This window comes from Ursus maritimus, unplaced genomic scaffold (genome assembly GCF_017311325.1).
Source record: "Ursus maritimus isolate PB19 unplaced genomic scaffold, ASM1731132v1 scaffold_2, whole genome shotgun sequence".
Taxonomy (NCBI): Eukaryota; Metazoa; Chordata; class Mammalia; order Carnivora; family Ursidae; genus Ursus; species Ursus maritimus.
The window spans coordinates 90,880,189-90,898,734 of record NW_024424452.1 but is presented as its reverse complement, the minus strand read 5'-3'; the positions used below and the strand labels follow the sequence as shown (position 1 = coordinate 90,898,734).

General features: G+C 39.4%; 1 protein-coding gene across 2 annotated transcripts in view; it reads left to right on the top strand.

Moving 5' to 3' along the window:
• The window catches only part of PROX1 (prospero homeobox 1), a 52,208-nt gene extending 45,563 nt beyond the window's left edge, over positions 1 to 6,645 (top strand). For both annotated transcript variants that reach the window (XM_008701153.2, XM_008701152.2), the window contains one exon: positions 1,037 to 6,645. In XM_008701153.2, coding sequence (XP_008699375.1) covers positions 1,037 to 1,222 — 186 coding nt within the window. In that variant the 3' untranslated portion in view covers positions 1,223 to 6,645. The remainder of the gene's footprint in view (positions 1 to 1,036) is intronic.
• The last annotated feature ends 11,901 nt before the right edge of the window (positions 6,646 to 18,546 follow it).

Genomic DNA, 18,546 nt, shown 5'->3' with positions numbered 1-18,546 from the left:
GGGTCTGATGTCCCTCTCCATCTGCTCCTCCCCCCACCCCCGCTCCCACTCATGCTCTCTCTTTCGCTCTCATTCTCTCTAAAATAAATAAGTAAGTAAATAAATAAATAACTTTTAAAAAATAAAAAGATATTTGGAGGATATTTGTCTTAGAATGTAAGAACTTTGAAAAATTCCCTTCATCTGTCTGAGCCTCAGTCTTCTCCACAGTAAAAAGGGGGCAATGACACCTTATAGAGACGTTGGGAGAATTGAATAGCATGATTCACAGTCCGTACATAGCACAGCACCTGACACATAATAAGCACTCTAGAATGTTAGTTTTTGTTATTACTATCAGCTGCATGAATCACTCTTATGGAGCAATTCTAATCTCAAAGTAATTTCCGACGTAGAATTTTAGGACTCAGTACAGATTTTGTATTTTGGGACTCAGTGTTAATGTCATTATCTTATCCCTGTCTGTATGTAGAGCACTTTATGGTGCATATTACTCTCATATACAGTTTAGCATTTGGGTCAACAGTCCTCTGCTGCTATGAGCAGGAAACAGGATTTAGGTTTTCTTCATTTACAGGGGCTTTCATTGCTATCAAAGGCCAATGATCTCTTATTCTACTTTTGAGAACACACGTTGTTTTCATAATGGAAATCCAAAGGAAATAGAATTCAAGTTCTGAAAGGGTAGCTGGAGACTTGCACCTGGAATACACCTGTTTAATGAAGTGGGGAATCCCAACAGTGTGTCCCCTTTTCTCACCCAAATTTTCAGGAAGGAATCCTGGTTTTTCCATATGTCTGTGTGTATCCTTTGCACAAGTCCCTTTCTAAAACTTCACAAAGCTGTCCACCCTACATTACAGTGCTACTATATATAACAACTTTACATAAGAGAATAGAGGCCGGCCATTTTTAGCAAATGCAGGTGCCATGTAAGCCCCTTTCTGAAAGAAAGAACTTAGCTCAATTTCCTTTGAAGAGCTGGAGACTTGAAACTGAAAACTTTATTAATGCCATTGTCTCCTTGTATCAGCAGGTTCCAGAGAGATTCCTGGAAGTTGCGCAGATCACATTACGAGAGTTTTTCAATGCCATTATCGCAGGCAAAGATGTTGATCCTTCCTGGAAGAAGGCCATATACAAGGTCATCTGCAAGCTGGATAGTGAAGTCCCTGAGATTTTCAAATCCCCGAACTGCCTACAAGAGCTGCTTCATGAGTAGAAATTTCAACAACTCTTTTCGAATGTATGAATAGTAGCAGTCCCCTTTGGATGTCGAAGTTGTACGTGTCTAGATTTTGATTTCATATGTATGTGTATGGGAGGCATGGATATGTTATGAAATCAGCTGGTGGTTCCTCATCATCATCTTTCGCTCATTTTCTTTTGTTTTCCATTGCAAGGGGATGGTTATTTTCCTTCGGTCTTTAGTTTACTTTTGCCCGAGGCCCTTAACATTTGGAGACTTAAAATAGGGTTAATTTTCAGGGAAAAAGAATGTTGACGTGTGTAAAATCTCTATTAGCAAGGAAAGGCATTTTAAAGATGCTTCTGCTTGATTGATGGTTTATCGCAAATGGCAGTTGGCAGAGGGAGACCCGTGACACAGCGCCGCTCCACAGACGGTGATGTGTCTCTTGTTTTTACTGCTAAGAAGGCCAGAAAACTCAATGAAACCACTACATAAACGTAAATATTTTGTTTGGTTTGACCTCCGTAAGTCACTTTTTATTATATGTTTAAAAATAATGCCAGTGGCAGATGAACAGCTCACTTTTCAAAAGTTACCCCAAAAGGCTAAATTTCAAAAAGAAAATAGTCACTGTGAAGCCTTTCTGTAAGAGAAATGGCACGTAGCCCAAACGAGTACCAGTTTCATACGGAGGCGAAGCAATTCTACACATAACTGACTCTTTCTTCGAGATGAGGCTGGAAATTCATACCCGATCTTCACATTACCTCTCTCAATTCTACAATCGGTTCTTCATCATAAGTGAGTATAGATCATTTTTCGTAGAGAACAGCCCCTTCGACGTCATTTTCTATTATCTTACTTCGGGTATTAAAAGGCACATACGTTTCAAATGTACTCTTTGCTCAACTTTGTTTATATGCTTCAACGAGTTATTATGTCTGTTTAATATTTAACACTTTTTTCAAAAAAAAAAAAAAAACCCACAACCCTATTTTCTGAACACCGTTCTCTAGTAAGGAATAAAGGACATCCCAAGTTGACCATAGAATTCCTGCCTAGGTTAGACTCTTGTTGACAGCTGTGAGCGGACTTGATCTTCACCTCCGAAGAGGAGCACATGTAAGGATGACCTCTTTCCATACACGATCCCACACTACCCTGATGGATATTCAAAGTGGTGACAGTCTAATTAAGTGTTTCTTCATTTTAGGTACAGCATTTTAAAGCAACTGATAAACTCTCTTCGAATTCAGAAGCTAGTACTGACCAAAACGTGTGTATAGGCAGCATAGGAGAGGTTGGGGTTAACCCAAAAGACACAATTTCAGCACACATAAGAAAGCTGGCTGCTATTTTATGCTTTCTTCAATGGTTCTCCTCTTCTTCCTTTTGTTCTCTTTTTCCAGTTTCTCCAAGGTGTACGGCGTCCCATACTTGCTTTTAAAAAGTCGTTCGGCATTCACGCTTGTTTTCTCAGATGAGTTTTGTGTGCAGATGCAGTAAGAATTCTTGTTCGTTCTAATAGGCTTTTCCTGACCCCCTCCCTCCCCTTAGGTCATTTGATAGACACTTAAAATGACACAGGAACAAACCTGGTATTTAGATTATACCGAACACAAATACCGTTTTTCCTTAATTTTCATAAAAGTTGCATTTGACTCTGGAGAATGCAGGTTGACCCATGTGACTAACTAGCTGACCCAATCGCTGTAACTTACCATCATTTATAAATTCTGCTGATGGACAGGAATGTATGGAGGCAATTATTGTCAGCACAAAGCCTTAAAACCTGCTGACTTTAAATTAAACGGCACAGTCCTATGATGCCCTGCGTCACTCAGGAGGCTAACGGGCTCTTGCAGTGTGGACAGAGTGCAGCGACACAGGCTGGAACACCACTGGCTTCTCTCTGCACCCCCAACCAAATGCATCATCCAGCTCGTGCTCCCCTATGGAGCACACACAGAGCCAGCAGATCCCATTTGTTCTTGTTCCGGCTCGCTTGGGGGGGGAAAAAAACATGTTCAGATAATCATTACATTGGAATAAAATGCAAACCAAAAAAAAAAAAAAAAAATCCAATCAGCACAAAGTAGGGAAGCAATCTCAACTTGTGGTCACACTCTTGCCTTGCTTCATGTGAAAGAGTAGGAATTCATTGTTCACGTCATGATACCACTGGGTCTTTGCTGTTCCGTGTGATTCATATCAACATTGTGTTGCCATTTGCAAGGTAGAAGGCAAAACCGTAGTGTATTCACCTGTGTAGACAGACGGCTAGTATCTTCTGAGCTGGGGCGAATTCAGTCATGATTCCAGGCTCATTTGGATCTTTAGTATTATTTTCCCCTGCCTAATTTAAGTAGACAAATTCAGCAAAAGGGTGTGTTCACAACCAATGTTGATGTGCTTATCTATGATAATATCCGCTCAAGGTTCACTGAGGCATAGAAATGATTTCAGAGTAGAAATTGCATGAGGATAAACTCACCTCTTTGTTCGATCACTTTTGCTTTTAGGTGGTTTTTCCCCTTTTACGATCACAAAATCTTGTGCCTCCCAGTGCATTGGAAAGTGACAAAAGCCTGTCTCTCAAAATTTCTACTTAACAATTCTGGGTTTTGTTTTGTTTTGCTTTGTTTTTTAATCACCATCTTTCAAATCTCAGCTCAACTCTCACCAAGTGAAAATTGGCTACTTGGGAGAAAGTTAACTTTCTATGAAGGTGGGAGGGTGAAGGATGAGGGACAGTTTGCATAGGAAAAAAGAAGTCTAAAGTGCATGTTGAGATACGACATTACCACTTATTTTCTGCTAACCCTAAATTATTTTTGCATATACACTTGAGGTGATAGTCTGTGCCTAGACCTAAAATGCACCAGCGGGGGGATTTTTAAAAATCCTTCAAAATACCAGTTTTTTCCCACAAGTACAATTGTTCTTGTGCCTTCTGTGGCTTTCGATCTCATCTTTTTGACTTTATTTCCAATTACTACAGCTGCAATAAACACTAGATTTTTTTTCTGGCTGTTTGACATAACGTTGATAGCTATGCATATTTTGTGTCTTTTTAAAACAAAGCGGGAGAATACGTTTTTGAAGAAGAGAATTTTTAGAACAGTTTGATACCGCAAATTATTTTTTCTTCAATTGTTTGAGCAGCATTCGAGTTTTGAAAATTCTTGTAGAAGCCAATTTTTTGTAACTGTGGTGCAAATCTTGTGTTTTCTTAGCCTAATGAAAAGTAGTATAGAAGCAATATTTCATACCATGTGCTGTATATGTGTGTGCAGGTATGTGAACATGAAGACACACACACATATACACACATGTAAAAATATACATATATATATGCGTGTGAAGTGGAAAGCTTACCTTTTCCTATCTAGATTTAAGGACCTATTTTAGACATTTGTTATGTTTTGTGAAAAGAATGTTCTATTTGCAACAACAAAACATTTAATTCTTACTGTATCTCTGGCTGTTTAATGAGGACGTTTCACATTAAATGGTAAAACAACGTGGAAGATGGTAGAATGTAGTAATTATTTAAGGAAATGTTCACCCACATATTCCTGAAGTTTGCTTTGTGCCTCCGAGTATTATTTAATTCAAGTGTTTTATGTTTGCAGAATCTTTGTTGCTGTGCTAGGGATGTGGGTGAATATCATTTTTAAAAATGTTAAAAACAACAAAAAAAAGCAAAACAAAAACACTAAAGCAAGAGGGGAACTTTTATAAAGCAATGTAAATATTTAACCTCATGGCTGTTGTTACGTAAGACATGAGATTTTAATAAATAACTACATTCTCACAACATCTATTGAATTTATTAGGAACACTACAGTGACTGTATAGACAGTTGAAAGCATTCTTGAAAATCCTGCTCTCTACTTTTAAAAGATAACAGTCTCTTTCACCAGATGTCAAGGGCAAGGGTAATGCAGTTTCTGTAAATTTATGAAATTTCTTTTCTATGTACATGAAAACACTTAGTAACCACCACTACACACACACACACACACACACACACACACACACACAGGTTAATACTAAGTCATAAAGCTGAAGATTTGGGGGGCTTTAAAAATAGGATGTCCCTCAGAAGCATTCATAAATCCATCAAAGAAAAAGTGGTTTACAGACTCCCTGAAAGCAGTGTACATGTGAGGACAGAGCAAAATCTCTTTGCCATGTATATTATAGAATATTCATTGATGTGAATAGTACAAATGTTTCCTTCTGGTACAAACTCTGTGCTTGCAAATTACAAGACGCATTGTTTTCAAAAAGCTCCCCTTTAAAGAATGTAACTGGTTTATCTGAGTAAGCGGTTACTGCATTGCACTTAAATGTTCTGTTGAAGGAAATGCAGTTTTGTTTTCTGTAGATCTGTTGGTTGTAAACCATCTATAAAACTAAAGCTAAAATGTTCATATTCAGAGCTGGGATCAAAACCGGTATTTAACCTTTGCATCTTCTTATAATTATCCTTCTAAGAATATAACAGGATCTGGATGCGTCTGGACTTTGAGTCTTTCCACTGAGCCCTCTCTCAAATCTGGCACCTCTAAAATGCACAAACATGAGCAGAAAAGGCAAACAGACTGGCCCTCTTTTGTGAAGACGTATTCATTCTGTGTTTTAAAAATATTCTAATCCTCCACGTGGGGGGAAAAAGCATTTTCAAATTGTAAATTACCACTTCAAGATTAGAATTAGAAAAACACGTATTTGGGGTTGGTCTCAGCGCTACCTACAAGAATCAAAGGTCATGGCTTCTCCCAATGTTGTCCCAGCCACTTCTCATATGTATATAGTATAAACCGTGACAAAACACTGCCTTTATATTATTTAGCAATATGTTGTAAATAGCATTATTAAGCTCTTTTTTTGTAATAAAGACCCTTTGATTTGAATATAGTACAATAACTGAACTGATAAAGTCAATTTTTGATTTTTTTTTTTTTTTTTAGCTAGAGGCAATTTCAATTGTGGATTTTTGTTGTTGTCTATTGTTCTGAAGACTTTGCATAATTTATTGGTTTAATTTATCCTAATTTATTTGATGAAGGTGTACAATTTTGTATTACCAAGGATGTACTGTAATATTAATTGATATGATAAAAAAAATGAGACTCCCTGTCCATATTAAAAAGAAAATAAAAAGGTGCAGTAGACAATTGATTTTAAAGTAAAAGTACAAAAATTTAGTTTGGCAGCTACTAAATTTTAAAACAGAAAAAAGTTGTTTGGGGGGTGGGTGGGTAGGGGGTTTTACTTTGTGTGTTTTAAGCTTTTGTATACTCTCCAAACTTACCTTTTGCTTTGTACCACTTAAAGGATACAGTAGTCCAATTGCCTTGTGTGCCTTCCATCTTCTCTTAAACTGAATGTATGTGCAGTATATATGCAAGCTTGTGCAAAATAAAATATACATTACAAGCTCAGTGCCGTTTGATTTTGTTTAAACACGTGACATTTAACTTTTGGACCTGTGTCCATTTTTAGGACAACAGGCTAGTTGTGACTAATATCCATTACGGAGCTTTGCTTTCATTAAAATGCTTAATTACACAAGTCTAACATGAATGCATGCGACTCCTAGAAATGATCTTTTTTTATTTCGGACTGTTGTAGGAACTGGCTGGATTTCTCTGTGAAACCTCTTCTCACAGATTTAGCTTTATCTAGCCCTCAAAATTTAAAAATGACAAAAGCTTTGGCTCAAAACAATGTTGTGAACTAAATTTAATTCAACAATTGCAAACATCTAACGGTTCTAAGAACAAGGAGAGATGTTCCCAAAAGTCAAAGAATGGCAAATACATCACTTGAAATATGGGGAGGGAGAACTCATATTGTTTATACTCTGGTTAGGCTCAGAACTAAGTACTAACGTAAATTTCCAAAATCTTTCTAGAATGTTCCTTCACACATGACTGGCAGCATGTTTCATACTAGGAACACTGGTCCTATGGCTTTGGAAAATTTCCTTTATCTCTTTCGCTTTGGTTTAAAATCCTGTCTCCTTTATCCTTGAATCAGGAGCAGGAAGAATTAGCAAAAGTCCTTTATCTACCTGAAATTGACTCTATTATCCATCATTCACAGCCACACCTCCATTTCTGGCTTCCGTATTACTGTAGACTGAATCTTCTTAATCTCAGATTTCTTTTGCTTTCACCTAAATGATGAAATTGTATTTTGACCCTGCTTACACAAAGGTGCTTAGAATCAGTGCAATATCAAAACTATTAAATAATAACAGTGTTTTTCCACTTAGTTATTTTTCTATCAATGGAACAGATTAAAATTCCAGTCCTAGTTTAACTGGGCAAAAGAGCACATGCTATGTGTCTCTACACCAAAATATTTATTCCCTGATTGGAGAAAAAAGAGAAGCTCCCCCTCCTTCCACCTGCTCTTGGAAGGAAGAAGGCACTTGAAGTCATATAATGACTCTTCTATCTTCTTGTATTTATTTAAAACTGATGTGCTGATAATCCAAGTAGCAACTAAATCACTAAGAAGTTACAGCAGGTGGTAACGGTTTTTGATGGGTTTATTAAAAACATAGCACCAAATCCTTCCTTTTGTGACTCTAAATTATCCAGTGGCATTGGTCTAGAACAATATGTACTGACCCCCTGATCACAGACCGTGTTCCACAGATGCCTCCATGTCTGCCAGTACTCATATTCTACTTGAAGTACAAGCTCTACAAACTAATAATAAAGACAACGCTGGCTTTATTCATTGTTATCGCCATCTATCATCATAAACGATTTACAAGTTTTTCTTAAAGACTAACAGCTAAAAAGCACCCCATTTCCACAATTCATTTACTACCACATGCTGAGGTAAGGAATAGATGCCCCTGAATAAAAGTCACAGGAAAACATCAAATGTTTGCCACGTGTTGCCAACTCCTGGAATCTATGAATACTCCTGTATTTTAAAAGGCATGAAATACAAGGAAAGTCTATAAAAGGAGAAGAACTAATACAGCTTTTAAAACCTGTTGGTAGGATGTCTAAACAAAATTGTGAAAGATCACTGAAGAAATAAGTGTGCTACACCCCCTTGGCCAATAATCTAACGCTTTGGAGGGAGGGTCAAGACACTGGCGTCAAAACTTGAAGGGTAACTTCTTTCACTAAAGGGAAAATAATCAAGAGAGCACTGCTTTGGGTGTCACAAGACTTTCCTTTAACCAGTTCATTTCTAAAAATCGTTACTACCCAGGGAAACCTAGACAAGACACATAACCCCTGAGACACATGTAACCCCCAGAAGAATCTGAAAAAGGTGAATGGATTCTTGGGATCAGTGTAGCCACCCTGTTGACTTTCTCTGACAGATTCCTATGTGGGGAAAAAAACGGTTTATTAAAATATTTTTGCTTCTCATAAGAAAGGCAATTTAAGATGCGGGACAGGGCAAGTGTAAAATTCTGAAGTTGGCCAAAGGTGACTTGGGATCCTTTTCTCTCTGTTCACGATCCATTCTTGCTTCAATGTCTCTGTCCTTGGCCAAGCATTTGGCACTTCTGTGCTTCCCCAGCTTCCCTCTGTCCAAAGGGATGAGCCATCCAGTAAAGTTAACCAGCTACCATGGAGTTGGTGTGTTTCTCTTCCAGGGGTATGTGCATAAAAAGATACACGGTGCACTGGAATACATTTTACATTTTCATATGAGGTCCAAGGTCACCTGAATATGAGTGATGAGGGGCTGGAGGCCTCTCCCAGAAAACATGAAGCCAGGTCTTTGGGGTGGTATCACTCATGGCTACACGTGGCCTGAACACAGTTCTGTCTGTCAAAGCATTTCTGCCTCTCAGGTTTCTTTCCCTTCCACTCCAGGACTTGTTTCCTGCCCACGATCATAGAGTCCTTCCAAATGTCCCCAAAAACCATTCATAAGGACTCACAGAAGGAGGGACCCTTCTCCCCCTTGGATCTTGGAGAATTTCCTGGTAGAGGAAACTGATTAGCACTCAAGAAATTTTAGAGATAATCAAATTCAGTGGCTTTTATGCCCAGATCTCTAAGGTAATATGATATTATCTCAGGGGCCACCATGTTGAGAACTTTTCTAACCAAAGGAGATTCATCTTTATAGTAAGATACAATAAAATGTTCATTGGGAAAAAAAAAGAGTTCTCTGCTTGAAATAACAATGATCTTGTCGGGTGCGACGGAGCAGATCTCTAAGTATGAATATGAGTAGTAAATAGCAAGTAAATTCTGCCGTACGTTCATTTAAAGAAAGCCATTTTCTGCTAAACAACAACCCAAGACTCATTGGGTAGAGTAAGGGATCTTTAAGGATGAATGTGAAAATTAAATAAGAGCGTCTGTGAGTTCTGTCAAACCTTGGAAAAAGAAAGAGAGATCATTCTTACAACATAGAGCATAGAAAGACATGGGTTTGTACTCAATCACTATTCATTCGTTTCCTTTCTTCTCCCATGGTTGATGGCTTTTGTCAGCTCGCCATGTTGTTTTAAGTCATGAGGGAAGAATTATGTCCAGACCCATTGCAACTTCTCGGGGCATTCGAATTTTGAAGAACGCAGAAGTTCTTCAGGCACTAAAAGCTTCTCTCCCACACTGACCATTTCCCCAGGCCTTTGCCCTCAGCCTCAGGCCTGGAGCTGCTGCGGCCACACCTCCAGCCAGCCATGCTTGGGTAGGCCCCAGAATAGGAGAGAAGCAGCTTAGAAAGATTAAGGTGCCACAACAGCCTGAAACAGAATCACTCAGGCTGCCTCTACCCTGGCAAAGGGGAGGGTATTTTTTGCAAAGCCCCCTGCTGAGTGTCCAGGTGCTAGCTAGACAGGCTCAGGAGATAGTTTGGCAGCCACCCTGGAAAAAATGCCTGTGTCTCTGCAAATAAATGTGCCAGTGGAGAAAGCACTGGGTTTTCCCCATTGGTTGTGCAAATAGTACTCCGGGCTTTGCTGGTATTGGAAATTCCTTGGTGTGAGTAGCTCTAGACCATCAGAATTGGGGCAATGGATTTCTTGTCATTGTTGTTACCCTTGACCTGTTGGGAAATTATTCCAAAAGTCAATGGTCCTATTTCCAATTACTCACAAGTGGAAAATCTTCAGTAACCAGAGGAAATGTTCTCCCTAAATCCCGGCTCAGCAACTGACAGTAAGGTGGAGCAAAAGAGTCTTGAAGTCTGGCACAGAGGAGGGTCAATGATTAGGCACCCAAGCCTGATATGGGTGTGTGCAACTGAAAACCTCATGAATAATTATACATTACCAATGGAGTATTATATATGTCTTTTCTCCATTGATAATCAAGAATTTATAGAATCAACACTATGGTTAGATACGTGAGAAATCTCGGTGAAGTGGGTGCATTTCTAAGCAAAAAGAAGGTATCAAATTTTACTCTATAAGTGAAAAAAAAATTAAAAGAACCAAGGCCATGGAAGAAATTGTAAAAGTTGTCCAAAAAACAAAACTAAAACAAACAGTCTCTCCTCCTCCAAAGGCACTTGGCCTTTATAGTTTTATGGGTGAAATATATCAAATATTCAAAAAGAGATCATATTGGATAAACAGTTCATCCCAATTTGTTTTACGAAGCCCACATCTAGTACCACAAATGCAAAAATGCCAAATAAAAATATAAGTAAAGTTAGTTGAGCAGTGTAGTAAAAAAGAAAAAATGCCATACTACCAACAAGCAGCTTTCATTATTTGTAATAAACTGGAATGCAGGAAGATCTGGACTTACTTCTTGGTGAAAAGCAGGAATAAGTTTCTTGATGTTTTATCTTTCTTACCTCCTAATGACAATGGAAACAAATATTTCTTGTCGGCACTGTCAGCTAACCCAACTACCATATGCTAGTGTCTCCTAATTTTTTCTCTAACAAGGGCCAAGTAGCCTTTGCCCCGTCGGCCATTTTAGTTTGCCAGGTTGCCTAGTTCAGAGGTCATATCTCATTTTAACATGTCTTTTTGAAATTCCAAGTCTTTGGAAAAAGCCAGATTCATATAGAAGAGCTCTAAGGATTTCTCTCAACGATTTCAAAAAGAAGTAGAAAAAGAAGAAAAGAAATCCAGAAAACTAATGCTAATTAAAAATAAGCTATTCAATCTACATAAAAGGAATCCTGACATTTTCATTTTCCAGAATATCAATTTAAAATAAAAATCTATTTGTTTATATTCTAAGAGAAAAGAATAAAACACCAGACTTTAAAGAAATGAGTTGGGCAGCTCGGACACCAGGCAATTTGGTGAAGCTTACAAGAGCTGCCATTATAAGCAACAGGGCACTGGAGAGGAACTTGGCATTATCCATAATTTTTAAAAATGTGCGTGTCTTTGCCTCACCAACCCCACATCTAGCAATCAACTTTTTAGAATATTTGCACACATGAACAAGCAGGAATTACAAAGGCACATATTTGGTTACATTGAAATGTGTGATTTTTTCCTTTTTTTTACAACTCAAGTTAAACTCTCATATCAAGCTCTTATTCTGTCTGATGGGAGAAACCTTTTCAGGCTTCAAGCACGCTCAACCGTCTCAGACTAGATTTTAACCCTTTCTGCCCTTTGCCTTAGGATGGGCATCTATGTTCCTGGGCTAGCAAGGAGGCTTCTTGTTCTTGGCTGAGGTCCTCTCTAGTCTTTGAGCAGAGAGGCATGAAGCATTGGATTCTGAGTTGTTATCAAGGCGCCATGCTTTGCTAAAGTGGTCATCACTGCATTGGGCTTCTGACATGCAGAGGTCACACCACTTTCCTCTGAGGCATTCTCTGGCCCTTGCTGGCTCATTCTGTGCCATCCTATGTCCAGTGGTCTGGACAAGGGAATATTTGACTCTTTTCTCAAGCCACTCTGAGGCTGGTACTCATAATGTCTGTCCCATACCATACCCACACCATGTTGGCCCCGGACAGTTCTAATGCCTTCTAGAGTCAAGGTGCCAGGTAGAATATAGATACAAATTCCTTCTTCTATACCTCAGATATCCTAGGCTGTTCTGTCACCTCTACCCAAGACTCAGGCTCAGCCCAGGACACAAGGGGCAGGGTGCCTTTGTAAGGACAGGGTCTGACTAATCTCTTGGCCATTTTGTCCCTTAGTCCAGGAAAACTTCCAGCCAATGAGAGTAAGTAAAATTGGCTCCTCGTTTGTTATTGCTCTGTTATTCTTTGTGGATTAAGTTTTTTGCCTTGATTCCTTTGGTGCTTTACTTTTGAAACTAAAGACTCTTTCCTTTTAGCATTTAAACATACATTATTTCCTCTTACCTTGTCAAAATTAGTTTTCAGGAAAATTTCAGAATTTATTCCACTTCACTCCCTCCCCTTCATCTAATATGTAATGAAACAGCAATAACTGTGTGTGTGTGTGTGTGTGTGTGTGTGTGTGTGTGTGTGTGTGTTTGCTGATATCTCCATGACTGGTTTATTTTATAACTGAAAGTTTGTCCTCTTTGACCCCCTTGACCTCCTTCACCCATTTCTCCCATCCTCCACCCCCCGACCTCTGACAACCACCAGTCTGTTCTCTGTATCTATAAGCTTGGTTGGTTGGTTTGTTTTTTAGATTCCATGCATAAATGAGGTCATACAGTATTTGTCTTTCTCTATCTGACTTATTTCATTCACTTAGCATAATACCCTCAAGATCCATTCATGTTGACACAAATGGCAAGATTTCCTTCTTTTTTATGGTTGAATAATACTCCATATTATATATATACATATATATACACATACATCACATTTTCTTCAGCCATTCATCCATAGATGGCCCCTTAGGTTATTTCCCTATCTTGGCTACTGTAAATAATGCTGCAAAGAACATAAAACAGTCTTTCTTATCAAAAGGAAAAAAAAAAAAAAAAGCCTGGCTCTGGCAAATTAAAAACCTTGACTTTCAAGACTATTATCTCAATACTAAATGTTAAGACCCTATTTAGAAATTCTAAAGTCAGGGGCGCCTGGATGGCACAATGGTTAAGCGTCTGCCTTCGGCTCAGGGCGTGATCCTGGCGTTCTGGGATCGAGCCCCACATCAGGCTCCTCCGCTATGAGCCTGCTTCTTCCTCTCCCACTCCCCCTGCTTGTGTTGCCTCTCTCGCTGGCTGTCTCTATCCTGTCGAATAAAAAAATAAAATCTTTAAAAAAAAAAAAGAAATTCTAAAGTCAAAACCTTGATTCTTAATTCTTTGCGTTTGCTCCATGAATCCCTTCTAAAAGCCGTGCTTGCCCTGGACTGAACAAGGAAGCGTCACAGATGGAAAGACTTTAGTTACTGTATCTAAATTTTATGTGGCATGCTTAGGGATATTCATTGCAGGAAAATAGTACAAGGGAAAATTGTAGACAAACTAAACATCCATCACTAGGTGAATTGTTCAAATACGTTAAAATAAAATGCCTCTTTAAGGTCTATTTAACTTGGGTACAAATGACCTCAAAAAGAAGTTTCGCTCTTATATTACCACAGTCATGCAAAAAAAATCTTATCTAAGCCTTTTTAAAAGTTTTATTTGTGCTTTTTAGTCATAAGATTTGTGTTTTAATTCCATGGCCTATGGAATGTTATGTATCCAATAAAAGTTGGAGATGGAGCTACAGCCATGTAGTAAAACGGAAAGTTACCCATAGTATGCTGTCAATCTTTTCAAGTAAATATAGCAATATGCTTACATAACTTGACTCTGCTTTCATTTTTTCCCCTGAGGTTGATACACCTTTATCTAGATCCCTATGCATGGGCACACAAACACACTATCTGTGAGAACACACACCTTCAGAGTAAATGCTACCCCTGGGGAGTGGAAGGAGGCAAAAGGCATTGAGGTGAGAGGGAGTTTTCACATTTACTTTATACATTTCTGAATAAATGTATACATTTGATTTTTTTTTTTTCAGCAAGCACAACTTTGGTTTGTAAGAGGCATAGATATATAGACACGAGAGCACAGAGGGAAAGTGCCCCCCTTCGCCGCACAGAGGAAACGAGGGCCTGCCCTGCATCAGTGGATCCCCTGGTCTGGTTTGTGTTCCCCCGTGGGCGGTCTGCACCGACCAGCTCACCTCGGCCGCCAGCGACTCCGGAAGAAGGTGGAGGCACAGAGCCAGACATACCTACCGCTAAAGCTGAGGCCATGACTTCGGGTTTTAGTGGTTTTGAATCTTCACTTTATACAATAAAGATCTTTTCTAAAAATAACACCGGCCTCTCAAACGAAGGAGTAAATGAGCTGTGCTATGCGAAGTGCTTGGTATACAGCGTGCTCAAGAAATGGTAGGAGGGAGAGGCGGTCAGGTGGGAAGAATTATCGTTGACCGTGACGTGTGGGAGACATGGCCGCCCCCACAGGGTGGTCACTGATACTTTAAACCCACCATTGGCGCTTGATTCTTTTTTCTTTTCTCTTGCCAGTTTGCCCAAATCAACTCTCGTGGGGCATCTGGTAAGGGAAGCCAGCAGGGTACACAAAGAGGAGTGAGCGAGGTAACTTTTCCTCAATGAGTATGCTCCAAGCAGGATATGGGGGCGCATGTGAGAGGTGGGAGGGAGGGCAGCAAATGTGCAGAAGGGATATGCTGTGTTTTGCTTGGGTCAGTGTGACAATGGGTTCCCAGTTCCCTACCACAGGTAAGGAAGAAGTGGGGAAGGAGGCAGGGGAAATTAAGAGAGACCAGAGTTCGGGGTGAGAGAGCAGAAAAACAAAGAAATTAACTTGTGAGACAGATGACACAAAACCCATGCCGAAGTCTGGGTAGAGGGCAGAATGGGGGCACAGAAGGGCATGGGGAAGAAGGTACACTCGGGTATGGAAACGGGCGCTGGACGTATTGGGATTGACCGCTCACAGTTCTGGGAACTGGAGCCTGGCGCAGAGCACGTACAGTGGCGAAGGTGGGAGGCAGAGGAAATCCAGGCCACTGGCACCCCCACCTGCCCTGACCTCTCACCCTGAAGCCTCAGGAAAGGGAAAATCAATGGGCTCCCGAAGTGCCGGAGCCTCAGGTCTGGGGCTGGAATTTGACCCATGCAGAGTGTTTACTGATCTAAAGGCGGATAGGTGCAAATGAGCTCATCTTTATCTTGAGAGGAAATTAGGGAGACCAGACTCAGACAAAGCCACATTTTATTCAATGAAAATTTAGCGCCACATCCTTCTCCTCCCACCCCCCACAACAACGTGAAAAACATCCGCCTGAGTAACCTAGTCTCCGAGGGTCAGTTCTGAAAGATCAACAAATAGGGAATTATGAGCCGACAGAAAACCAAAAAAGTTATTCCCGAATATCTTACATTTACCCCTCTTGCTGATCTGTATACTCTTTTTTCCCCCTGCAGTCTGCAAATATTGACTAAGTTCAAGGGCAGTGGTATAAGGTCTAACTTCAGAGTTAGCATGAGGTGAAATACTTAAGATGGTGCAATCGTGCCCTCATGAAGAACATATTAGATCCCAAGGTTGGTTATGGGCAGTTCTTGTCCCCTGACCCAGTTGATATTTGTTTTATCAAGTCAGGGACTATTTTTGTCATCATTGTTAATCTCCCTCTTGCCAGATCTGTTTTGGCCGAGGGCATGCACTTGAGGTATGTTAGAAGAATGGAGTGCAGTATTGTGGGAAAGAATTGCCACTAATTCTGTCTGCCTACAGCTTCCTCAGCCCTGTTCATCTGATCTTAACAGACTAAGCAAAATTGTGGATGGAAACTCCTACAAGTCTGTGACTTGGTTCCAAGAAGCCGACTTTGGAGCTGAAAGAACAACATAGCCACATTCCCATGCTGACGACAAGTCTTCATTCTGTTGGAAAGAATTTTGACTTGCCCATCAGGGGAGAGCTTGACAGATCACTCTCCCAGTAAAGAAACCCAGGGCTAAGTGGATAGGTCCAACTCTTTTAGACTCCTCTTTGACCTCAATATTACACAAGTCTAGTCTCAGGGATTCCTGGAGACCTGGCCTAAGATCCTACGTAGTTCTAGCTGGAGTTCGGAATGAACCGACACTTCTGACCCATGGGTTTTGGAGTTCAAGAGACCCTGGTTCAGATCTTAATTTCTCTAAGCCTCAGTTTCTTTGTGTGAAAATAATCATAACAATGCTCTCCTTGCAAGATTGCCCTGAGGATTAAATGCAGTATTGTATCTGAAAGCATTTAACACAGTGCCTGTTACTTAAAATGGGATTAATATGTTTTAGTCTCCTTCCTTCCGCTCAGCTCCTCCAGCTGCTGGTGTATCCCCTTTCTCTGCTGCATACATTTGACACAGTGGAATCAGGCCAGTGATACTTGAGGGGATACCATGTTAGTAAGAATGAAGAGAGATAAGAGAAAGCTCAACAATGTTCAGAACAGCAACATTCACTTTTAAATGATCTGAGTATAAACTGAGTGGGCTCCACTAACATTTCAAAGACTGCAAATACATAAATAAACTTGGAGTTGTGTGACTGCTTCCTAGACCTGGACACAGCCAACAAAATATCTACATGTGGAGACCTTTGCTTGGGGAGTTTAAAAAAAAAAAAATCTAAATACCACAGAGGCCATCATAATCTTCCTTTGATATTAATGATGTGACTCAGTTGCCCAGTGCACCGATAAATCTCCTGGGTAGTGGGTTCGAGGGAGAGATGATATTCTTTTAGACTCATAGCAGATTCAGCCACTCTATTCTAACGAGCATAGCATAGTGAGAGGCTATACACTACCTTCTGTTTGGAAGTATCGGATCTAAACATTCTGGTAGATGGGGTAACCCTTAGCCACTTCCTCTCTTAGAATCATAGGAATGGCTGGAATCCACCAAGCCATATCCTCTTGTTGGGCATCCTGAGTTATCCCTGATGTCTCAAAACAAACTTGCTTCCTAACCTTTAGATAAAATGGCTATTTGCCAAGTAGATGGTCAGATCTGTATTTTGTATAAGTCAGTATTCAGAGTTTCTGATGGCAATTATTACTTCCATGTACAACATAGCCAATTCTCCAATGTATTCAACCTGGTCGGAGGGACTATTAATACGAACAACTGAGCATTGAAAATGTATTTATGTTTGATTTTGGAGTGATAACATGTCCATCTTGAGAGAAGCTCACATGGTAACTTCTGAAACTGGGCCCTGTTTCCCCACACCTGGTACCTCCAATGGCATCAAAGCTAGACTGGAGAAAGGACTGGGAAAAACCCATAAAGGGCACTCTATAAATATCTGGAGAATTCATGTACATTTCAATTTACGCTTTTTATATGTTAGCAATAAACAACGAGAGCATACAATGGAAATAAAATAACAACCAAACCTAATAAAATACCAGGAGTAAAGCTATAAAACTATAAAGACATAAAGAAGACCTTAAAGAATTGAGTCAGGCAATAATGATAACAATAATAATGACAATAATAGTAACTAATATATATTATGTTCTTCTAATGTGCTAGGAATTATCTAGAAGATTTCTTTAATCTCAGAAATCTTTTGAGATATTAATGAATTGATTATCCTCATTAAAAAAAAAAAAAAAGGAAAGCAGGGCACATAAAGGGAAGGTATAACCTCTTGCACAGGAAGACCCAAAATGGTAAGCAGTTATTTTGCCTAATTTGCTCATTAACTTTATTCTGTAAATTAATGCAATCAATTTACTCTATAAATTAATGCAATCCCAATCAAATTTAGAGGACTATTTATGGAACATAACAATTTTTATTTACTTAAACAATTTTTAAGTTCACTTAGAAGAGAAAATGCTACAAAGAAAGCCAAGAAAGTATTGAAGACTCAAAAGAGAATTAATTTTTAAAACTATTAACAATTACATTGACATTCAGTAAGGTTGTTGGGTTCACTCAAGGACTTACAACAAAGCCCAGCACATAGAGGACAAGCAATCAATATTTGGAGAATCAATGTATATTTCTATCTATTTCTTCTATGATTTGCCCCAATGGATAGAAAAACGAAATATGAAGTCACAGTAATTAGGATTGAGAAACATAGTTCAGGAAAGCAGATGAGAAAACCCAAAACAGACACAGGTAAACAAAAGAATTTTGTCTATAATAAAGATAACTTTCAAATCAGGATAAAAAGATATTCCACAGCAAAAGACATTCAGAACTATTCAACAAAGAACATGGGGATGATTTGCTAATGATAGGGAAGAAAGTTAGATCCCCATCCGACAACATATGCAAAAATAAATTATTGATGGACAAAAGGTTGAAAACATATATTCACACATATGCACACACACACAACACACACACACATTCTAGAAAATTATGGGGCGCCTGGGTGGCTCAGTCATTAAACATCTGCCTTCAGC